Source organism: Orcinus orca, chromosome 14, assembly GCF_937001465.1.
Source record: "Orcinus orca chromosome 14, mOrcOrc1.1, whole genome shotgun sequence".
NCBI classification, from domain to species: Eukaryota; Metazoa; Chordata; class Mammalia; order Artiodactyla; family Delphinidae; genus Orcinus; species Orcinus orca.
Genome location: NC_064572.1, coordinates 85276787 through 85301337, shown reverse-complemented (window position 1 = coordinate 85301337; position 24551 = coordinate 85276787). Strand labels below are relative to the sequence as shown.

At 48.6% G+C, this 24551-nt stretch overlaps 1 protein-coding gene across 4 annotated transcripts in view; it reads right to left on the bottom strand.

Annotated features, from left to right (window-relative positions):
* Positions 1-24551, bottom strand: part of DOCK1 (dedicator of cytokinesis 1) — a 522558-nt gene that overhangs the window by 405706 nt on the left and 92301 nt on the right. For all 4 annotated transcript variants that reach the window (XM_012531578.3, XM_033420738.2, XM_033420739.2 and 1 more), the window contains exons 14-21: positions 22676-22800; positions 21091-21189; positions 20074-20146; positions 14577-14680; positions 13834-14017; positions 9267-9364; positions 3712-3801; positions 3280-3380 (exon numbers count right to left, since the gene is read on the bottom strand). In XM_012531578.3, the coding sequence (XP_012387032.1) occupies positions 3280-3380; positions 3712-3801; positions 9267-9364; positions 13834-14017; positions 14577-14680; positions 20074-20146; positions 21091-21189; positions 22676-22800 (874 nt within the window). The remainder of the gene's footprint in view (positions 1-3279; positions 3381-3711; positions 3802-9266; positions 9365-13833; positions 14018-14576; positions 14681-20073; positions 20147-21090; positions 21190-22675; positions 22801-24551) is intronic.

Genomic DNA, 24551 nt, shown 5'->3' with positions numbered 1-24551 from the left:
ATGAGAGACTACCATAGAAGCCTTCCTGCCAGTATGTCCTAAGGAAGGGAAGCCAGAGAGATCCCCCTCCCACAGGCTCCCCTGGCCCTGACGTCAGAAAGGTATTGTCCCATACATGTTTCCTGATGGTTCCTGAGGCACAGCAGAACATCTCAAGTCCTGGCATAAAACCTGTTTCACTCGGTTTAACTTATTGTCCCAAACTGAGTGGACCACACACACCTTTTACTCCTAGACCTTATTAATAGCCCAAGAAATATACATTCCATAGAAATACATTTTGGAAATCCTTCCAATAGATTAATCAAAGAAAAGAATACAAAGAAGGAATGATTTGCAAAGAGAATGACCCAGAACCAGAAAATAAATCTGGAAGTCAAAAGACCCGAGTCCACGCGAGCCACGCCACCTGTAACGGCAGAAAGACCAACCTCCTCGGCACCAGCTCAGAGGCGCGGGCCACACGGCACGTCGATTCAGTGGGAGGAAGGTCTGACCCAGCTCTGGGCAAGGCAGCTCTGTGGACAGAAGGAGCCTGTCCTGCTGGTCTTCTGGAAGAACCGTCCCCAAAGCTGGCACCTCCCTCCCTCCTCGCTTGGACCAGAGCCGGTCGCTCTGATCCGTTAACTGCCCAGGCAGGGGAGCTCCTGCTTTGCGAGAGTCGGAGGGCTAAGAAGTAATGCCCATCGCCTCTAGTCATCTTTAATTTCTTCTCTTGGAGTTCTTTGCAAAGAAAGCCTACGGATTTATCAAAGGAAAGACATAAAGAAACTACCTGGACCAGACTCTAGCCTAACCAAGGCTCCTAGAAGAGGCGGAGGAGAGACTGGCTGTGATGACACTTAGAACCCGAATGTCCCCTGGGCCGGAGAAGGCTGAAAGTACTTCGTTAGTGCAGACACAACCTTCCATGATTGGGTTAGAACTGCGTGAACCACAATTATCTCCTCTGGTATTTCAAGGCAAAAATACTCAGATTCCAATGGCTGAAGAACCACTTGGGGTTGCTAGTTTACCAAAACACGACAAGAATATTTATTTTCCGAAATTAAAATTTCCTTTTTGGCAGAGGACAGACTGAATGAGAGGATACCAATTCTCAACTCCGTCCCATCATAACTTAACAATAAAATGGTACTTTTTGTGTCTCCCACTGAGTAACTTGCCCAAAGCTCCCCAATGTTCGTTTTCCACCTTTGAGAATAAGGGCACCGTTCTCCCCAAAGTCACAGGCAGGGGGACGCCAGCTAGGCGACCTGGAATGCAGCACGGTGACCTTACCACTGTTCCGATTTTCTGAAATGAAAGTGCAAAATCTGATCTGAGCAAAGCTGTTTGGCCCCCTTTCAATAAAGAAGGAGAATGGTGAAAGTGACACATATGGAGGTCACATGGCACCCAGAGCAGCACGGAGGCCACGCCCATAAACCCCGGGCTCCCTCTGGTTGCTATAGAGAGATGGTGTCACATGATCAGCCCTCCCACGGTCTGCAGGGAACTGTCCAAAGTGTGGCAAACTGGGCTTCTCCACTGAGAGAAGAGAATGTTTTAAACAAACGCTTCTTAGTCAGCAAGCACAAAGCTGGTCACAGCTTTTGCCCTGTGTGGTGAGGACACGCTGCTCCCCGCCCACTGGGGGCTCCACCCACTGCCTGCAATAAACACGCACTCAAGCCGACACGGAAGAACCTAAGAATCAGGGACAGAGCTGCTGACCTTGAGTCCCACAGCCAAGGACAACAGGTTCTGACCTAAGTATGGTCAAGACACAGATGGGAGCTTTGACTCAACTTCCTGGCCCTGAAAGAGAATCATTTCGAATGATTCGAATGATTCTAAGTTGAATGTTCTTAAAGAAATTAAACCTTTCTTTTTCACTGCAACTCACACAATAAAAAGTCTGAATAAATGCCAATAAATCCCATGGTGAGAGAATGAGGAACTCACCCTAATAATTCTAATCATAACAAAACCTAACTACTGCTTGGTGCTTTCTGAGTGGCAGGGATTATTCCAAATACTTGACGTGTAATAACTCATTAAAATTCTCAAGAAAACCTACAACCGTGCTGTTGCACAGATGAGAAGGCTGAAGCTCACAGAGTTTAAGCAACTTAAGCTTGAAAGTGGCAGAGTGGTAACATAAGCCCAGGTGGCCGGGTCCCAGGGCTGTGGCACCAGCACCAGGCTTCACACCTTCCCCTTGGTGTCTAGTAGACCCCAAAGGGGCCCATGTGGGGATGTAGGGCAGGCGGAGAGCAGCTGGGTGAGCAGTAAGAATCCTAGTTAGTTAGAGCCGAAGCTTCTGGAACAAAAGGAAAGGCACTCTTTAAAAGGCAAAAAGAATCTGGAAACAATATATATGTGCATATATATATTACAAACACACATATTTATGTATGTATAAGTGAATCACTTGGCTGTACACCTGAAACTAACACAACGTTGTAAATCAACTAGACTTTAATAAAAAAATTAAATTTAAAGAAAAAATTAAAAAAGAAAGAGATGCAAGAGTATTAAAAGCCAATATCCAGATGAAGTCTAGAAACAATTGTCAAACCCGCAGATGTTTTATCTGCACAACATGAACATTCTGGCTCTCTGAACATCACTAACCAGCCAATTTAAAAGAAAAAATAATTTTTTTTAGATCCTTTTTTTGTTTTTGGCCATGCTGTGTGGCTTGCGGGATCTTAGTTCCCCAACCAGGGATCGAATTCGGGCCATGGCAGTGAAAACACCGAGTCCTAACCACTGGACTTCCAGGAAATTCCCGAAAAAAAACAATTTTATCCAGCTTTGTCCAGCAGAACAAAAATAAACAAATCACCTGCAACCTTAAAAATGGTAATAAATAAATAAAGAGCAAAAAGATAGACTGAAAAGTACAAAACTGAATTTTATTCATACTAAATAACCAATAACCTCAATAGAGGACCACAACCATTTATTCATTCATCAAACAGTCATCAGGAAGCTGCAGTGCGGCGGGCACTCTGCATTCATGTATCCGTTTCATCAACCACAAACTGAACATTTCAAAGACAGACAAAAGGTGTGGAGAAGAACAAGAACTTATTCCGGAATCTTATATCACCTATCTCTTTCAACAAGATTTTTAGGTCTGTTAAGAGAGAAACAATAATAAAAATGATCCCAGTAAATTCACAGTTGGGGAAGGGAAACATAGAATCACAGGCAAAAGTATATGGAAAAGACTCTTACAAAAATATACAAAAAGAAGTACTGGTTTTAAAACAACAAAACAGAACTTACGTGTAGGCTAATGTTGCACTGAAGTGCTTCTTAATGTAGGTTTCCAAAACAGGATTAAAATGCTGAAATTTTCTATCAGCAATTAGTCCAATGATAAATACCTGTTAAATTAATACTTTCATTAGCAAAAGAAATGCAAACCATTTTAGAATCTTCAGCTGAATCACTTGCACTTCTGTGTGAGTCAACGAGCTCTAACACTTTCGGACACAGGCTGGTCAGCTACTTTACTTCTTCCCCTACAATTTACATTTGCCCAACTACAGTGTTACAGTGGGAGAAACTTTCTCCCTCTCAATTCATCTGCTTTGATTGGGTTTACAACTGAAAGCGCTTTCAGGGTTACTGTGATGGATCCCGCCCCAGCTTCAAAGGCTGCAACCTGAAAGCGTCCCGTAATAGCTGAGCAGATGCAAAGTCGAGGCCTCTTACCAGAGCATCAAACACTAATGTATCAAAGGTCTCGCTCTCCGAATTCTCCATCATGATGTTGAAGAGGGCATCCAAGGTGTCCTGGAGGAACTAGAGAGACACAAAAGGTCAGCAGACGAGGTAAATTCACCCCACTCTCCCCAGCTTAGAAGAACTATCATCCTTGGCAATACTGCAAACACCCACCTTTCTCAAATGGCACCTACCAAGCTACAGACTTTGAGGATTTTTATCAGTCATTAGATTCACAAGACAAAAATCTGAGATGAGTGAATTCAGAACAAAGACAGGCCACCCTGAGCCAAGCAGAGGATGGGCAGCGGGGAGATGCCCTATAGCCCACCGCCTACCCACCCATGAGACCTCTCCAACGCTTCTCCTGACCTTCATCAGGACAAAAAGCTCAACAGCAACCCTGGGAAGTCCGAATCTGACTCATTCCGTACACGCTTGAGTGTGGGACCTGAGCTAGCAACTGGGCAGAAGCCATACAGGGACAAATTTCTAGTATAATAAAGGATCTTCTACAGACACAGATGGCCAAGGACAGAAGAGGTGTGTGATTCTGAAACTGGGGTACAGAGCAGAGAGCCATGAGCTTAATTTATTCAACAGTAATTGAGAAATTCCTTTTATGCCTACTATAATTCACCAAAGAAATATTACAGCATAGAATGACAAAACACTATGAATTTAATTTAGAAAAAATTAGGAGACTTCAAAGTTATGTCACACTAGAACCTGGCTTTGAACCCTGACCCCATTCTCCCCTGAAAGAAGTATTATAAGATGAACTAAAAAAGACTACATTGGAAGTAATGAGTTCCCTGTTGATGGGGTAGTTCAAGACTAGGCAGAATGACACACAATGGACTACTGACCGTAAAAGGGAATGAAGTATGGCTATATCATCATTAGTCACTGGGATTAGTACATCGAAATCACAGTGAGATATCACTTCACCCAGACTGAGGTGACTGTCATCAAAACGATGTACAATAGTTAAGTGTGGGGAAGGACGGAGAGAAATTAGAGCCCTTATACGGTGCTGGTAGAAATGTAAAATGACGCCATGGCTTTGGAAAACAGACTGACAATCCCTTAATGGGTTAAACGTACATTTACCACGTAACGCAAACATTTCATTCCTGGGTATGTAACCCAAAGAATGGAAAACATACATCCACACAAAAACCTGTATGAAAATACGCATAGCAGCTTTATTCATCATTGCCAAAATGTGTCCATCAGCTGATGAATGGATAAAAAAAACTGTGGCATATGCATACAGTGCAGTATTTATTATTCAGCCATAGAAAGGAATGAAGTTCTGATACATGCCACCACAGGCCTTGAAAGCATTACACTAAGCAAAAGAAAGCCAATCAAAAAAGGTCATATATTGTCTGATTCAATTTACATAAAATATCCGGATAGTCAAATCCATAGAGAAAGCCGGTTGCAGGGAGAGTGGAAGTGATGGCCAACGGGTATGGGGTTTCTTTTTCCAGTGGTGGAACTGTTCTGAAGTGAGATAGTGTGGACAGCTGCACAATTCTGTGAATACACTGAAAACCACTGAACTGTACAAACGGAAAGGTGCTTTCAGGTATGTGAATTACATCTCAATCATGTGGTTATTAAAAACGAAAGGAGTAAGTGAGACGGGCCCACAGCCGGGACAAAGGTGTAACTGAGTGAGATCCCTAGACCAGATCTTCCTGGGCGGCTCAGCCCATGCACAGAACCTCAGGGGCCTTCATGTCTCCAGCAGAGGACCTCAAACAGTTCGACCCGCAGACACAGAAACTAAACACAGAGACCTGCTCCCCAACCACTGCTCGCTCCCCACCCCCCGTGAGCCGTGGAACCTTGCAAATCCAGCACCCCACAGCTCTTCTTCCTGAGGGAGGACGTGTGCCCAGACCTAGGAAGTGATCTGAGACGCGTCAGGCATAAAATCCTCATTCTATTCCACTGTGCCACGTACCACCTAGTCTGTGCCAAGAATCGTCACATATAAATGACACGGGAATGAAACCAGCCGGACCAGGAGGCATTCTGGCCTGGACATCAAGGGCTCCGTCCACTCCGTAATTGTTTAAGCCTGTACCACCTCTCGTTACTTTTGTATCATTTCCCATCATTTCAGATTGTAAAAGCTTTGCAAAGGTCAAAACTTGACGCTGGGGCTTCCCTGGTGGCACAGTGGTTGAGAGTCCGCCTGCCGATGCAGGGGACACGGGTTCATGCCCTGGTCTGGGAGGATCCCACATGCCGCGGAGCAGCTGGGCCCGTGAGCCATGGCCGCTGAGCCTGCGCATCCGGAGCCTGTGCTCCGCAACGGGAGAGGCCACAGCAGTGAGAGGCCCGCGTACCGCAAAAAAAAAAAAACTTGACGCTGCCATCTGCTAACAGCCCAATGTTACTGCCAACAGACACACCAGCGTCCAGTGCCAAGCCCTGGCTTGTCACAGTTCAGGGAAAGAGGTCTACCAGCCCCACCCAGACAAATGACACAGAAACAGGACAGCAGACAGCGGGGACCTTGTGTATCTGGCCGTAGAGCCGCAGCAGGGCAGGGACACGAATGTCCTGAAGGCGATCCCTCACACAAGGCCATGAAAGACTTCTTCTGACACCCACCCTCTCTCCAAGACCATCCGCTGGAAGAGCACAATCACCATTTTCATTTCCCACTAAAATGGGAAACTATACTTTTTACTAAATGAGCAAATACTTTTCTCAAGCAATGTCACTTTTACTAAACAAGCAAATACTTTGCTCAGTCTATCAAGCAATGTCATCTCTCCACTAAAAGTTATAAAGACACAGAAGGGAGGTCTCGAATAAATGGAATAAAACCCACAATCTATCAGTGTCCTTCAACAGAACAAACGCAGCCCCACGCAGGCTGGGATTCCCTCTGCTCCTGGCTCTGTTAACAGCCTGGTGGCCTTAGACGAGTCTATTCCCTGCTCCAGGCCTACAGGGTATTAGGATACACTGTCAATGGGAAGGAATAAACAGGCAGAACAAGTAAGGGCCGGACAGGTCATCCAACCCTGGGGAGTACCACAGTGAACACAGGAAGGAGAGGGAGAGAGGTGAGAAAACCATCTCCAGGGACGAACAACAAGGTGTGATAACAGATTAGATAAGAGGAACTGAGGGGGGGCAATAAAACCAGACGGTTCTAGAACTTTCCTGGTCAGTGTGTCAGTAGCTCAACATAAATACAATTCCTGATGTGATACAGGGACCGAAAAATGAAAGAGGACACAATTTCATTAACTGTGGGTCTTTTAAAGTGATGTTAACTTAATTCACCCAGTTTTCATCTGAATTAGGGAATTCATAGAACCCAGGGAAGTTTAAAATGCAGTTAACATTGTCCAAGCCAGCAGAAGAAGACAAGGGCCAGGAAAAGGTGATTAAAATTTGAAGATCAGTGAGGATATGTTTGAACGGTTATACAATGAATTTAGGAGAGCGATGCCAGCAAATTAATTTCTACTGAAGTTAACCACACTGCCGCTTAATTAAGGCCATTTTAAGTAATTAATTTTCACAGAGATAAGGTCGTCTCCCTCCGCAAGCACCTCTCACGGAGGATAAAGAACTGAGGCGGCGACACGGACCTGGCCGTGGGGACCTTGCGCTCTCGGGCAGCCACGAGTGGTGGCCCGGCTTGTTGCAAGCCAGCCAAGGTGGAGCCCAGTGGCCACAGAAATGCATTTCCTTACATACAAGGAGAAGTCACTGGGCACACGAGTGGCACGGAGAGCCTTTTACTGAAGAAAATATTGGAACCACCAACGATGACCAAATCTGAGCGCTCAGAGGGACCTCCGATCACTCTAGTCTGACTGTCCTATCGCAGATGAAGGTTCAAGGGCACTGCTCCAGGGCCTGCTCTGTGTGAGGCTAAGCAATTAATCCAAGACCCCATGGGAGGAAAACGGCCAAGACAAGGCTGAGTGCTGCGATCTTTCTGACACACCACGAAGCTCTCCACATCACTGACAGGGCTCCTAGGTGAGTCGAGAGCCAGGTTAACGATCACGGGGATCATGACAGCGACAGTGATAAATTCTGATACTACCCGACCGCCTCCCAGGGGCCAGTACCTCATTTAACCTCCACAGGGACCCTGTGAACAAGGCACTCTGCTTGTGTCCATTCTACAGCAGGGGAAAGCAAGGCTTAAAGATGTTACTTAACCTGTGTCAGCCCCACAGTGAGGATCCGCTGGAAGAGGAAGCAGAACCCTAGATTTGGTTGATTCCAAAGCCTGTTTCCACCACAGTGAAGCCAGGCCGCGCTCCCCGGACCAGAGTCCAAGAAGGATTCTGCTGCCTTAGAGGCGTATGTCAACATCCCGAAGACACTAGCTGTTAAAAGGCTTAGGACCAGGCGGACCTCGTTTTACTGCACTTGGCAGACACTGTGGTTTTTACCCATCAAAGATCTGTGGCAACCCTGGGTCCAGCGCGTCTCTTGGAGCCGTTTTTCCAACAGCATTTGCTTACTTTGTGCCTTTGTGTCACATTTGGCTAATTCTTGCAATATTTCCCACTTCACTATCATTACGTTTGTGCTGGTGATCTGCGGTCAGTGATCTTTGATGTGACTTTGATTATCACTCACTGAAGGCTCAGGTGATGGTTTGGCATTTTTTAGCAATAATTTTTTAATTGGTTTTTTAATGGACATGTTTTTAATTTTGAGGGTTTTTTGTTTCTTTCGTTTAAACTTTTTTCTTTTTTTGTTTTTTTCCACTCACTGTGAGGCATGTGGGACCTTGGTTCCCCAACCAGAACCCGTGCCCCCTGCAATGGAAGCGCAAAGTCCTAATCACCGGGCCGCCAGGGAATTCCCTTGTTGTTTGTTTGTCTGTTTGTTTGTTTATTTTTAATTGAAGTATAGCTGATTTACAATGTTGTGTTAGTTTCAGGTGTATGGCAAAGTGTTTCAGTTGTACGTATATATATATATCTATTCTTTTTCATATTCTTTTCTTTTCTTTTTAATTGTGAATAATATTTTATTTAGTCATTTTTGTTTACAGCTAAAACTCTTGAAAGGAATTTGAGGACATCCTCCTCCGACATTTGCAGGACATGAAGGGCTCTGGACGTTGTGAAAGTTTCCCTTTAAGTTACGATGGGAACCCAGAACAATGCGGTAGGGACCCCTGTCGGGGGTCTAGCTCAGAAAGCCAGATCCTTCTCCATTATAGGTTATGGCAAGATATTGAGTATGGTCCGCTGTGCTATGCAGTAGGTCCTTGTTGGCTATCTATTTTATATTGTACTTATTTTTTTTCACGCGATGCTACTGCACACTCAGCAGACTACAGTAGAGTGTAAATGTAACTTTGATACTCACTGGGGAACCAAATAATTCGTGTGACTTGCTTTCCTGTGGTGGTCTGGAACCAAACCCGCAGTGTCTCGGAGGCGTGCCTGTACCATCTTGGGAGGCGGAGCCTACACCTCCTCACATCCGTAAGGACAACAAAACAACCAGAACCAGCATGGGAGCCACGTTACCTTCACCACTTCGCCACCATCCACCTTCATCAGCTGCCTCAGGTTCTGCTGCAGCAGGTTGGTGTTGGATCGCCACTTCAGCAGCCCCAGCAGGTCCACTGGAAACAGTAAACGAACATCAGTTCCTCACAGCAAGGACTCTGTCTCCCTCGTTCACCCATCGTGTGAGGTCCTCTAAATAATTTTTTGAACAGATGAACCAAGCCTATTTGGAAATGTGCGCCACGTAAATATTTCATTACTTTCTAGCAACATCCTTGACACCCAGTGTGACTGGATTCATTATTTCCAACTACATTTACCATGAAATGATTTCCACATGGAAGCTCTCAAAAGGCATCTGGGGAGGGCTTCCCTGGTGGCGCAGTGGTTGAGAGTCCACCTGCCGATGCAGGGGACACGGGTTCGTGCCCCGGTCCGGGAGGATCCCACATGCCGCGGAGCGGCTGGGCCCGTGAGCCATGGCCGCTGAGCCTGTGCGTCCGGAGCCTGTGCTCCGCAATGGGAGAGGCCGCAACAGTGAGAGGAACCGCGTACCGCCAGAAAAAAAAAAAAAAAGGCATCTGGGGAGCCTACGGAAGAGGGACCGGCCTCTCAAACCCACAAGAAGGCAGATCAGAGCATGGAAGAGGGACCAGCCTTTCCAACCCACAAGTAGGCAGATGAGAAGAGCAGCAGGCCTGCAAGGCTGCTGGCCATTCAGTGCTGTCCTGGCAGCTCCTGCCAAGGGGTTTTCTCCTGTTCAGGAATAAGATTCTTAGGTTTTTAAGATAAAATAAATAACCAACATAAATTCAAGTACTGAGAATGCAAGGGGACAGTCCCCAAAGGAGACAGGAACCCTGGCCCTGGAGACCACTGCTGCATTGAGCTTGCCACCTTTACCAAGTCCTGGCCCTTCCAAAAGTTTCTGTATGTTTCTTTTCTAATAGAAAAATCGCAAGTTGAATGTATTGGTTTTTGCAGACTAAATGTGGAAGACAATGTTGAGAAATGATTTTGTTTAAGGCATGAAAACAGAATCCAAAACATCTCTGGGAAAGGACGTCTTCATCTGAAGTCATATTAATATCCCATTACGTGAAAAAACACAGTTAGCAAAGCACATCTAATTTACTGTTTATGCTCATCGGGAATGAACTTCTGCTACAGAAACTGTCTCCATAAAAAAAAACCCTAGTTAATACTGAAAAAAAATATATAATTTTGGCAATAGGTAGAATTTCAGTGAACACAAGACACCAGTTATAATTCAAGGATCAAAAGGCATACAGGGGATGAGTGCCAAACACACATTCTCATTTATATCACCTTACCCCCAAGTACAGCTGATGAAGGGAAGAGTTACAAACAGGAAAATGTGAAGGGGACAGCATCCTAGTGTCTTTAGAACGCAAAGAGAGTAGACTCAAACACCAGCCGGGCCACGCCACCAAGATGCGACCTTGGACAAGTACCTTCACCTCAGTTTTTCTATCTGAACAATGGGCACAGTGTTACCTGGGTCACAGGGTTGGTGCAAGACTTAAATGGCAAGACGTGGAGAAAGCACTTAGTGTGATGCCAGGCCGGAAGACCAACAGCAGCCACCCATCAAAGAGGTGAACATTTTAGCCATTCATCATGAAGGTTAACGTGTTTTAATTTCTAATTGAAAGTGAAGTCATGAGAAGGGCTACATCCTGCCCAGACACGCTCTCAGTCCCAGGGTTAATGGAGATCTCCACCTCATAAGAGTTACCAGCGGTTTTTTTTGTGGTTTTTTTTTGTTTTGTTTTATTTTTAAACAGCTTTTGCGAATGCTAGAAGGGACCGCTTATCTTTGGTTTTTTGTTTGTTTGTTTGTTTATTTTTGGCTGCATTGGGTCTTCATTGCTGCACAAGGGCTTTCTCTAGTTGCAGCAAGCAGGGGCTACTCATCGTTGCGGTGCGCAGGCTTCTCATTGCGGTGGCTGCTCTTGTTGTGGAGCACGGGCTCTAGGCACGCAGCTTCAGTAGTTGTGGCATGTGGGCTCAGCAGTTGTGGGTCTCGGGCTCTAGAGCACAGGCTCAGTAGTTGTGGCACACGGGCTTAGTTGCTCCGCTGCATGTGGAATCTTCCCGGACCAGGGACTGAACCCGTGTCCCCTGCATTGGCAGATGGATTCTTAACCACTGCACCACGAGGGAAGTCCACCAGCATTTTTTTTAATGGAGGTGAGTTAATACTCTGGATCCCATTCATGCAAAGTTAGTGGCACTTTGGATTAGAGGGAGGCTGAGGTTCACCTCTGTGTTGTACTTTTGAGAAAAGATACAGCTGGGCAAATTAGCAGTGGACAAACACCTTTGAGGAGGGGTAGCTTGCTCAGCCCCACACCCTCTCTGTCCCCTCTCATTCCCAGGGAACCACCACAGTTTGGCTCGTAATAATTCTCTGCCTCATGGCTTCTCTCTCTCTAATTACATAGTAAGCTGATGGAGGAGAGGAACCACGTCCCCTACTTCTTTTTCTATCCCCCAAAGCATCCAGCATAACGCTGAGAACAGAGATGTTTAATACAAACCTCGATGAATAATTCAGCCGCACTTTTCCCTAAGAAATGGAACTTCGCAGTAACAAGTCATGGTTTCAGAAAAATGACTCCCTCAAATGAGAATCTGGGACTCAATGCCAGAGGCCAATTGGGGCAGCCCCATCTTGCACACACCTGACACGCCACCATCCAGAAAAGAGGCATTGTTGGCTGGTGTGAAATGAACAACAAAAGATGTGTCCCCCTCACGCTTAGTGAGCTGCATCACATCGGAATTTCCTAGTTGCCTGGCAACAGCCACTGGAGAGACCAGCGTGCTGTGCCCCTCAGTCCCAAAGAGGGGATTACCCTGTGTCTGGTGAGATTCAAAGAGCTTAAGGGTGACAGGAGGTGGGACACATCTCCCCGGGAAATTACTGTGACTTAATACCTTGAGAATGTCCTAGTTCACAGCTGTCTTCCCCAGGGATATGTGGGTTAAGAAGGATTCTGTGTGTGGGCCTCACAACCTAACCGCTATTCAACACACTGTTTTAATGGGGAAAATATATTCAAGTTCCAAATAATAACTTCCGAACGTGCTTTTGGAACATGACCCATTTCTAAGAAGGTGGCTTCCCACACAGCGAAGATGGCAAGACAAAGCAGAAGCTTAAGTGCCCCATTGGACAGGCTGCCCTGAGTTAAATGAAGCCCTAGAAGGAGTAGCCAGCTGTCAGGCTAGTTGACTATCAGGGCCATATCCAGAGGGTAACATCTGACCTACGGGGTCATCATTCCTATAACCCAGTCTCAAGCCAGCACCCGCCTTGCTGACAGCATGTTCCCTGGGCACTAAACTTGCAAACTCCCTACCCCTCCCCATGCGTTCACGGAACACAGTGACCCAGGGAAGGGTTTCCGTCTGCTCATGGAGGTTACTAGAGCAGGCAGTGAAAGTCTGATCAGGACCCGCACTCTCCACTACCACGCAGGGCCTTCCAGATGACAGGTTCCTTCTGTCCTGTGATCAGCCTGTTAAAGTCCACACGATGACTGTCCCTTGAGCCCATCCGAGACTACTGCCAAGCTTTACGGACAACCCCCGGGAACACGATTCACGACAGCAACCGACATTAATAATCAAAATCCGTATCAGTGGCTGAGAGGAAAACATACTGGATTTTCAAGCTGACTCTCAAGAGAACGTGAAGCTCCTCCGCACGGCTGTGAGACCATCACATTTGGTGAACTCGATTTTTCGAGGTAAGATCTGTGCAGAGGACCCTCTGCCTCGACCAGACAGCGTGGTCTGAATCAGGAGTGCCCTGGCCGCACGGCCATGCCTCGCGGAGGCTGCAAGCCCGTGGGAACAATGTCGAGCACCCGGGCCCGCAGCGTGGGGACACTGGGCACCATCTGATGCTGCGTTAAGGTCGCACTTTGGTGTGAGTGCATCAGCAAGGGGTGCCTTATCTCGCTGTCAGGGGGACTAGAAATGTCGTCAACACCAACTTGTAAAACTAAAGGTAACTGGTAATTATCTCAATGAGTAGCTGAGAGAGGGGAAGACCCAAGGAGGGTAGGGGCCTCACCCCCTAGAGCTCCCGTAGCCCTCAGACAGCCCTCTGAGGCAGGCATTATAGCCAGGGTATAGATGAGGAAAATGAGCTCAGAGACTCTAGTTCGAGGTCATTCCCAGGGTTATTAGCACAGGGCCAAGGCTCAAGTTCAGGGCTTTGGTCCGACTCCAAATTGTGTGGATTTCTCCCTTCCCTTGGCCAGAAAGCTTCTTTTTTTTTTTTAAAGTAAATCCATTGCTTTCTCTCTCTTTGAGGTTCATCCTTAGCATAAAATCAGAACGTGAGTTTCAAAGCAGAACAATGTCACCCTCTCCCTCTCTCCTTGTCCAACAGCATCCACACGGGCCATTACGGAGGGAAGGTGTGAATGACTCGCCGGCAGGCTTCAGGGACCTAGGGAAGCCTCCTCCATTCAGCAGGGAGCACGAGAAAGATGGGGTTGGAGGAGAAAAACTCCAGGGGCGAACCCGTTTCTGGCCCCAAACTCACCATTCTGGGTCAGTTTGGTGGAGCACACGAGAGTTGAGATCTGGAAGGAATCTTTGCTGATGGTGCAGCTCCCAAGACTCTGCATGCTCTTCCCCGTCGCCGAGTGGCCCTTCTCTTCCAACTCGGCTTTGGTGGACGGCAGGCTCAAGTACGTGCCGGCGTCTTCCAGCTTCTTCGCTTCGGCCTGTGGGTTTAATGATGCAACAGGTCAAATACAACTGACAATCCCGTGCAATATTTTCTACCCCTTAGGATCCTTAATCCTTTTAACCATCATGATATTTGCTCTTTATCATTTGCTAAACCACTTATTTTTTTTAACTTTTTATTTTATATTGGAGTATCGTTGATTAACAGTGTTGTGTTAGTTTCAGGTGTACAGCAGAGTGATTCAGTTATACATATACATGTGTCTATTCTTTTTCAAATTCTTTTCCCAACTAGGCTGTTACATAATATTGAGCAGAGTTCCCTGTGCTAAACTGCTTATTTTAATGATTTCCCTTATTCCTGTAGATGAATTCATTCACACAGAGGATTTTTTTAAACAGCACTTAATGTGTTATTGTGTATCAGCTTCTCTCCTCAGGGACAGCTGGTCATCTGAAATGTTCATTTACATAATTAAATGTTGCTAGATAGCAGTGTTCTCACAAAGATGGGAAATGTCAGCTCAGGCCAGGAAGCCCAGAAAGACTTGAAACAGTCAATATTAGCAACACTGCACCAACAGAAGAGCGTACCTTATAGACAATAAGATCATGTTCCCCGTCTCTTAGGGTGGTCCCATCATAACGCATCAGCTTTACAAAAGCGAGTGCGAATATCTTCTCAGATTTATCCTTAGCTGCAACGGAAATTAATAATCATTTTCTACTGCCATCACGACAAAAAAGAATATCATAAAATGCTACAAGGGCTGCCTTTCTGAAAAAAATTACAAAACTGTTCTGACAGATGTTAAAGTAAACATAAACGGAGATATAGACAACGTTCGCTTATCATAAAAGGATCAGCTGTGCTCAAACTAATCTGTAAATTCAAAGCAATTACAATCAAAATCTCATGGGAGAGCTTCCTTGTGAAACTTGAAAACTGATTCTACAGTAAAGGACCAAGAGTAGGAGGATGGTTTTGAAAAGGAACGTGGAGGAAAGCCTGCAATACTAAAACCCAACAGGAACTGGAAAGTGGTAACAATGAAGATGGTGGGTTTTTAACACAGGGATTCACAGACCAGTGGGAACAAACAGGGCATGAAAACACAGGCCACTGCAAGTGACCACTGGAAGGGGCAGACCCTCCAGAGTGTCAGCAGGGACAAACAAAACAGATGGACGCTCACCTCACACCCTCCACAAATATAAGTCCCAAGTGGACTAAACACCCTACTGTGAAATGTCTTTGGCAAGAAAGTCCTTCCCCCAGAATTAGCATGTGAGACTCCTTCTCTCACTTCATTCAAGTTTCTGCCAAAATATCACCTGCTCTGAAGTGACCAGCCTGCCTAGAAGAGCAAACACCTACCCTGGTCAGTTCTTCATAGTCGCTATGGGCTGAACTGTTATGTTTTGTTTTGTTCAACAAAATTCTTACGCTGAAGCCTAACCCCCCCACCATGTGGCTGTATTGGAGAAAAGGCCTAGAAGGAGGTTCTTAAGGTTAAAAGGTCATAAGGGTGAGGCTCTGACGCTATAGAACGGGTGCCCTTATAAGAAGGGGAACAGACACCGAGTGGTCCCTCTCCGTGTGAGCTCACAGAGAGAAGGCGGCCGTCTGCAACCTGGGAGAGGGTCCTCACCAGAACCTGACCATGCTGGTACCCTGATCTCGGACTTGCAGCCTCCAGAACTGTGAGAAAGTAAATCTCTGTTGCTTAAGGCACGCAGTCTATGGTATTTTGTTATGGCTGCCCAAGCAGATTAAGACAACAAGTTACCAAGAGATTACTACCAGATTACCAAGAGATTACCAAGCCTGTAGGGTGTCTGTGCATGAGAAAGGGCCAGGGGAGGGGGGAGACGACGTTTATTGTTAGTTTCATCCACTGGGCTTTCCCATGCAAAAGACATTGTGTATTTTTTCACTGCTATTTCCCCAGTGCATGAAATAGTGCCTCTGCTATATAAGTTAGGTACTCAAATATTTGTTCTAGATGGGGAGACGCCAACAAACAAGTCCTTTCAGGGACTTCCGTGGCGGTCCAGTGGGTAAGACTCCGTGCTCCTAATGGGGGGCCCAGGTTCAATCCCTGGTCGGAGAACTAGATCCCGCATGCATGCCGCAACTAAGAGTTTGCATGCCACATCTAAGGAGCTGGTGAGCCACAACTAAGACCTGGTGCAGCCAAAATAAATAAATAATTTTTTATTTTTTTAAAGTCCTTTCAGATAACAAATAAAACAAAAATTGGTGGCTTGTTAAAGCGCGCTGATGGGAACAGGGACCACCCAGCTGGATGGTTGGAAAAGGTCTCTCTGAGAAGACCTTCCTGATGACGTATGAGCCAAGATGTAAACCCTCCAGGAAAAGAGATGGCCAAATACGGAAGCCCTAAAGTGGGACCAGCCTGCCTTGCTTGGGGACTAGAAGCCCGTGTGGCTGGTGAGTGGTAGGCAGTGAGAGCTCCAAGGTGGGCAGGTGCCAGATCAGGTAGAGATAGATGAGGAGTCTGGACTGAAGAAATGGATTTGTGATGAATTTTTCAAGATGTAAGCTGAACACAGCACGGAAACACTGAGTTTCAGGGCTAGAAAAGACCTTTAAAATTATAGATCCCATGGGCTCCCCTGGTGGCGCAGTGGTTGAGAGTCCGCCTGCCAATGCAGGGGACACGGGTTCGTGCCCCGGTCTGGGAAGATTCCCACATGCCGTGGAGCAGCTGGGCCCGTGAGCCACGGCTGCTGGGACGCAAAAAAAAAAAAAAAAAAAAAATTATAGATCCCAGATTCTCTTTTTGGAGATGAAAGGACAGAGGTTGAAGAGCATACATCTGCCCACCTTGAGTCAGGGGCTCAAAATATTTGCTATAGGACATCACTGCCTGAGATACCACGTCTCATTAGTCTTTGCGTTCCTGGTGTCCATCGGGTCTGGCACACATTAGGTGCTCAATAAATGCTAGCTAATTAGCTGGATGAACGACTGACCAACCAAAGCTAAAGGGAGGGATAAAAGCAAAAAATATGTACTTCTAGAAATTGAAAGAACTTTGTGAAAGGGTTCTTAAAAACGTAAAACTCAGTGTTCAGGTGAGAAGGAAGAGATCCTTTTAAGTTTGGGCTGACATGAAAAAAATTAAAAACACATCTCTCTGAAAGCAGCTGCAGTTCAGGACACGTGAGCATATCTGCCAGCAGAAGGCTTCCCCTGACCCTACTCTTCAGTAGCACACAATTGAAAAGTGCACCTTTTATTAATATTCTGCATCTTCACACAGGGGATGGACTGCATTTGTGACATCCTCATTAGCAGCCATTATGAGGCAGACAAGAAATTTACAAAACGTCAGAGGCCACAGAAGAAGGCCACATGCCCCAGAGGGCGGGCAGCGCTGGCGGACCCAACCAGCCCCCTGCAAACAAGGGAAACTCGGCTCCTGGCAGGCCGGCCCCAGAAGCCACTCATCTGCCCGCATCCACACAGAACACCAGCTGATGCGTTCGGAACGGCTAACAAGCGGCAGCAGAGTGTTAGACGGTCACACCAGCGCCAAACGTCCCAGCCCCAAGGACAGCTCCCGGTAGGAGAAATCCCCTCACTTTCTTCCACTTGGGGTAAAGAGCGCGCATTTTGCCTGGGGCGGCGGGGAGGGCATGCAGCGTGGTCTTCCTCCCATTTCTGACCCAGAGCATCTGCAGACGAGGCCGCGGCACGGGCCCCACTGGCCCCCACCCCGCCGGCAGCGGACAGCTCGGGACGTCGTCAGCATCCCACTTGCAATGCTCGACACGTTCCCCAAACCCCACCAGCTGTGGCCGGGGAGACTTCATTAATTATGCAAATGTGTCGTGGGAGGCCGGGTGATAGCATCTTGTCTATAATGAGTACTTAAAACTGACAAGAAAAACAAGGATTTTGAAAATTAAAATGCTACCAAAGAGATCCCTCTGCCCTGGTGTAATCTATTAATTAGAGAGAATGAGCTTGTTCTAAAGAGGGAGCGTGCTTCTGAGACAAGTCCCCTGTGCATTCTAGAACTCTGTCCTTGCCCTGCAACAGGGCTCCCCACCCTCTCCTCCCCTGCAGCCCATTCCCACCCCCGGCAGCTTCCGCTGTGCAGGGCGCTGGGCCCACCACACCTTCTGGGACTTGGCTGAAGACATACCTGCCCCAATTCCCCCAATCACCACCTGACCCTGCTCACCCTGCACCTCTGCCTAATGCATGCGACGCTCCCAGGCCGCTGCTCCGCACGTGGCTCTCGCGAGCCGATCTCACGCCTCAACCCAACCTAAGTCTGGCAAGAGGAGAACTCTCTGTGTGAGCTGTGTATACAGCAGGTGCTCAACACAGACCAAATGATGGCAGTGGCCTCGGTGCTCCCCAAAGGCAGGGGAGACACAAGGACTGGGGTGGGAACCAGAGGTCTTCCACTGACCATCAGGTGACTCTGGGCCACTGAGGTGGGGTCTCTGAGGCTCAGTTTCCTCATCTGTAATGTAGGAAGCGCCAATGATCTACCACATGGCATCGTGGTGAGGACTCATCTAAATAACGTGGTAAAAATACTTGCGCCAGGAGAGAGTAAAAGCACGATGAACACGTACAAAGAGGTGTCCGCATCCGTCCGAACATCTTATCCATCCACGTTTCAGCCGTCCAGGAGTGCCCACAGTTAGCAGACCCCAGCCCGCTGCCTGGTGGCCTGGATTTGGCCCGAAATGGGGCGGGCCCGGCTTTCCAAGCTGCCCAGACTTCACACCCTGCGCCTCCCACACTGCTTGGGCCCCGACCCCTTCTCAGCTGGCCCCTTAAGCACTGGGACAAGAGGAGGGGTGGAATGATGCTCTATAGCGCTCCCACCCACCCCCGGCATCCTCCACACGCCCACTCACCACGAGGGACCCCGTGCTGTTCTAGACCCCTTGGTTCAGCCACCTACTGGTCTCACCCCACGCAAGCACATCTTCGGGCTGACAGTCACACTTTCCACACACCAGCCCTGTAGTCCTCGCGCCTCTTCAACCTCACAGAGCTTCTCACTGGTCCCACACAGGGCTCTACGTACCCCCAACTTCACGCCTCTGCTCACGTGTTCACCCTCCCGGCTGCTCTCCTGCACCCCTGCCTCTGCGGGCTCCACGCTCTGGGGAGGGCACAGGTCAGGCAGGCCCCCAGAAACAGTAAGGAGGGTGGACACACCATCACAGCAGCGGTGGTCCCGTGGAGCCCTATCCTACGGCCAGCATCCTGCTGAGGGATCGGCAGCCCCCATGCATTCCCCTCCTCAGGCTGAAACATCTGTGAAGATACACAGAGCCAGGGCTGAGGTCCCCCAACCGCAGGGCTCTGGCCCCCACAGGCTGGTGGGTGACAAATGCGCCCACCCAGACCACCGTTCCCTCGATGCCGCTGCACACATGACCAAGCGTCACTTATTTTCTCAAACCTTAGCCCACTGCCAGATGGACAGAGACCATGAAGGGCAGGGGGCGTACCTTCCTCTTGTGATATCTTACTTAGTGTCTAGCACAGGGTGATGTCCTTAGCAGACAACGAATTCAACACAGGTAATGAGACAAACTTCAATCATCGATAATAAATCCTCCTGGAAGGTGACTGATTCAAACTTCTTTCCTCCCAAAGTCTCGGCCTCACGGCCAAGGCTACACCAACGTGGACGAGAAAAGGCAAAGCCAGAGCTCCAGGCACCAGCAGCTGCCAGCAAAGCCAGAGGTTTTCAACGCCGATGCAAGAGCATTAAGAGTAATTTTTGAAATCTAGGTATTATATCTCAGTGACTTTTCTGATGGACGGGGCAGTATTACAAGCCAAAGGGGAAAGAGGAAACCCAAGGGGTGAGCAGGAAGGAGCAGCACCTCATCAGACAAATTTGAGAAGAAACGGAAGATCTCCTGGGATCAACTCAATCAGAGTGGACAGCACTTCACGGGAGCAGGTTCGCGTGGGCAGGGAGCTGAAGTGTCAAGACCTCACTGTGTTACAGTAGCCACGTTCTAGAACCATCCAGAGTAAGTGCATGATAAACACGGGATAACGAAGCGTGTGGTTACTCACAGTCCTGGGACGATCTATGTCGGAAGGTAAACCGGAGGTGACTGCGGTTCACGTCCTCAATGGGGATGGCCACCTGCGGAACAGAGAGAGAAGCTGAGCACCTTTAGGAACATCTTCTCGCTCCATCAGCGTTGCTCCCCTGGAGACATCCTGGACCACTCTACGCTCTTCTGCACTGCAGGGAGAAGACACCATACACCTCATCCCCTGTATGATTGTCCCAGAAGCAAACGCCCTTTGAAAATTTACACCAGATAACACTGTCCGGGATGCCAGGCACACTGGACAAGGCAGCTGAATTTGTTTTTAAATGTGACCCTCAGTGTGAAGAGTCTATGTTTAAAAGTTACCATTTTCGATTTTGGCCCCGATTCGGAGGTGTCTGTATTCCCTCTACGGTTGTAGGGACCCGCCCTCGGCTGCAGCGAGAAGGCGGTCCCTTTGTGACTTACAGTAAAAGGAAGAAGACTTAATACCTGCTGCCTTTAAGGCAAGATTGTCCCTAATCTCGTAGCTAACATCTGTATTCCAAAGCCAACCGCTGGCCTGGTGTCCCAGTACCCAAGCCCGTGCGTGGTGTGGGGGCTGCGTGCGGGTATCCGCGGGCTGCGTTAGGAGCCGCAGAGCACCGAGGCCAAGGGAACAGGACGCATCTCTCCAGCGATGCCCTCCGTGTATCATCATCTCTATTTTCTTCCATTTGGTGTAAAGACAGCATGCCACACATAAAACAGACCCGAAAGAGAAAGACAATTGCTATCTTTAAAGGACTCGGTATTTGTCTCCAGGAAAGTCCTGGTTTTAGGTCCAAAAGGAGATGAGAGTAAATGTAAATTCCAAGAAACACCAGCATGGTTCCTTAGCAACCCTAAAGGACTCTGTTGAACGTGCCTTGGGGACTGGCGGAGGGTGTCCACGGTGGGCAGCCCTGGGCTGGGCAGGAGGCGGGAACTTCCTCAGGGTACAAATGAGCATTTCATAATCAACCCCATGGGCAAAGGACCATGCAAGTGATACCTTAACCGTCTCAAACCAGCGCGGCTGTTTCACTTGGTAATAAATCACGGACTTGTATTCTGAAATAGCTTCATCACCAGCGCCCGGGAAAATCACATGCTTTAAAAGAAGAGGCATAAAGAGATCGCATCAGCCCTCACAGAGTCTGAGGCTGCATCCATGTCCCCCAACCCTCCGCCCGGTTTGATGATCCAGAAGGAGCGAGGGCCCTCGGGGAACACCAAAAACCCCATGGCCCATGGAACACCTCCCAGCAATGGAAGAACAGATCTGGCTGGAGCCAGCAGCCAGCAGAAAACCTTGCTCACAGACATCTAAGATCTTCATGGCTATGCGGTATATGGGGACGCTACTGTCCTCCACCCTTCGTACCCTTACCCCTAATAACTTTCACCCTGGACCCGCAGCAAGTTGCCTGACTCGGCGGCTGGAGTAAAGGGCTACAGACCGAAAAGGAGGTGGCAGCACTCTGTCCCTTCTTTAGCCACAGACACTGACCACTCGCCTCTACGGAGAGCGAGACCGGTAAAGCCCAGGGGAAAAGGGCAGGGACACTGGACACAGGCCACCCAGAGAGAAAGGATGCCACCCACCTCCTGGCGCAGCCTGGCCTCAGGAGCACCCACAGGGCACTGCTCTCGGCCACGTGGGCCCAGGGGAGCCCAGGCTGCAGCCACGGGCCAGAGAAGCAGCTGGCAGAGGGCCCCAGCTTGGGCTCAGCCTCCAGTCCTCAGAGAAGGCCGCAGCCTCTGAGCACTTCCCAGGGCACCCGTAGGCTGCTGTGACCACGCAGGAGGAGGTCTTGGTAACCACCACCGAGCAAAGCACAAGGCTCAGAGGCCCAGATTCACAACCCAGTTCCACCTCTCATGAGCTCTCTGACCTTGAGCAAGGTGACTGATTTCTCTGGGGCTCAGTTTCCATCTGTCTCAGAAGATGCTAATAACAGTATCTGAACTTCTAACGTGATCATTCGCCCTCTGAGCCGCGGGTTTACACCGGCAAGTGGGACCCCAGGATAGAGTTTGGAAAAGAAGGTGGTCAGTTGGACTTCCCTGGTGGCGCAGTGGTTAAGAATCCGCCTGCCAATGCAGGGGACACAGGTTCAAGCCCTGGTCCAGGAAGATCCCACATGCCGCGGAGCAACTAAGCCCGTGCGCCACAACTACTGAGCCTGCGCTCTAGAGCCCAAGAGCCACAGCTACTGAAGCCCATGCGCCTAGAGCCCGTGCTCCGCAACAAGAGAAGCCACCGCAATAAGAAGCCCGCGCACCACGGCGAAGAGTAGCCCCCGCTCGCCGCAACTAGAGAAAGCCCGCGCGCAGCAACGAACACCCAACGCAGACAAAAATAAACAAATAAATAAAAAGAAGGTAGTCAGGACCCCAGGGTCGTCCTGAGACAGGCCGGCTGCTGGGACCCGGTAGAAACCAGCCCTCTTAGGCAAGGGAAGAAAAGGAAGAAAAAGCAAACGCTCTTCCCCAGAAATGAGATTATGGCTTTTGGCAGCCTGCAGCAGAGCCAAGGCGCACACTTGGGAAGTAAAACTTAAACACTACAGGTTCAACTCTGCAACAATCAATACCTCCAGTCGTTTTCCATCTTCATCGTAAACAGACACTGTAACCTCAACATTCTTTGCCGTCGTTTTGCTTCCTTTATCAAAATCTCCTTGAACTAATGTTACGTAGATATCGTTTCGGACATCACCTGGGGGGAAAAATTACACCTTTAAAACCAATCCATAGGGCTTCCCTGGTGGCACAGTGGTTGAGAGTCTGCCTGCCGATGCAGGGAGCATGGGTTTGTGCCCCAGTCCGGGAAGATCCCACGTGCCGCGGAGCGGCTGGGCCCGTGAGCCATGGCCGCCGAGCCTGCGCTCCGCAACGGGAGAGGCCACGACAGTGAGAGGCCCACGTACCGCAAAAATAGAAAAAAAAAAAAAAAAAATCCATTATTCTCAGTGTAACTGATTTTTGCCATTCCTAGCAGAGTATCATAAATACTGTATTAGATGATTATGAAATATTTTCTACAAAATAGCGTCCGCATTTAACAGCATGACAAAGGCAATTTTCATCACTATAAGACTTGCAAGAAAGAGGAAAACGTCAGGGCCCCTAATTATCTGCTTGGTGCTTCACGTGGGCAGAGGAGCTCTTACACTCCATGGGCAGCCCGTGCCCAGGGCAGCTCGAATGCTGTCGGTGGGTTTGCTAGCCACCCCCCCAACCCCCAGCATCTGTGGCCCACTGCAACCCACATCGCCACCCCTTGTTAGGGCATGGCTGCAGTCATCTGAGGTTCAGTAGCCAAGGAATATCCCAACACCCACTGGCACACCAAGGATAACCAGCAATACTGGCCTCCTTTTCGTTCCACGGAGGAGCTGAACAAAAACAGTATCTGAACCACAAGCCAATGTCCTGAGTTGACACTTAGGATCAGGGACTAGGGATGGGTCAAGAGAGAAACTTTCTGCAAAGAATCCTCTCTCCTCCTGGCAGGCAGTTGTCAAGATCCTGAACGGGGATACAGGGAGCAAAGCCTCATACATTTTTTAAGTGAGATGGGCCTTAAACTGTGCCCCCAAAAAATACAACCCCCCACACACACGCAACAAATGAGCTCGAGACGCTTCCCCCTCCTGAGAATACACAAAGCCCCTGGTAATGGTCCGACTGGGAGAACTTTGCAAGCTTCATCAGCAACATGATTTAGAGGAAGCATCGCTACGCTCTGACGGCTGCTCTGCCGTCTGTCTGGCTGCCTCAACAGTGCGGCCAGGAGCAGCAAATGACCTGCTCTGGGCGAAGAACAAGGATCCCCGAAGAGAAAAAATCCCCTTGCTTTCTTGTTTTTCTTTTGCTTTCTAGACTGCTCTATTCTGGCTTTTAATGTATCCAACTATTAGATTAAGCTTTCATTTAAAAGTCATTATTGTAATAATCCCAGCGGGTTGCTACCACTGCCATAGTAGCTGCTGCAAAAGAAGTAGGGCTGTGATCGCCGATAGCGACCACGGAGAAGTTAAGAAGGATGGCGTACAGGGCTGGGGGCAGGAGGCAAGGCTGCCGGTCCAGGACCTGCCGCTAATTAGCTGTGTGACCTCAGACCGGTCACTTAACCTCCCAGGCCACTCACCACTAAACGGCCTGATGGATAAGGCAGGGTAGTCTGTACAAGGGCTCTGCCTGAAAATTCTATCAAAGCACTAACGCCATAATCAAAAAGGGCCACAGCAGCTTCACACGGGCCTCATCAGCCAGAGAGGCAGCATGCGCTGGGCAGGGAGGTAGCTGAGCCTCAGGGTCCCCTCCTCCCATGGGCCTAGGGATCCTGACTCCAGCCCAAAAGTAAGACCCAATTTACAGGAGGTCAATACCCCCGATGGGCACTCACTCACAAAGGGGTCTCAGCAAATGCCTCCCGGGCTACAAGGTTCTCATTCTGGGGAGGAA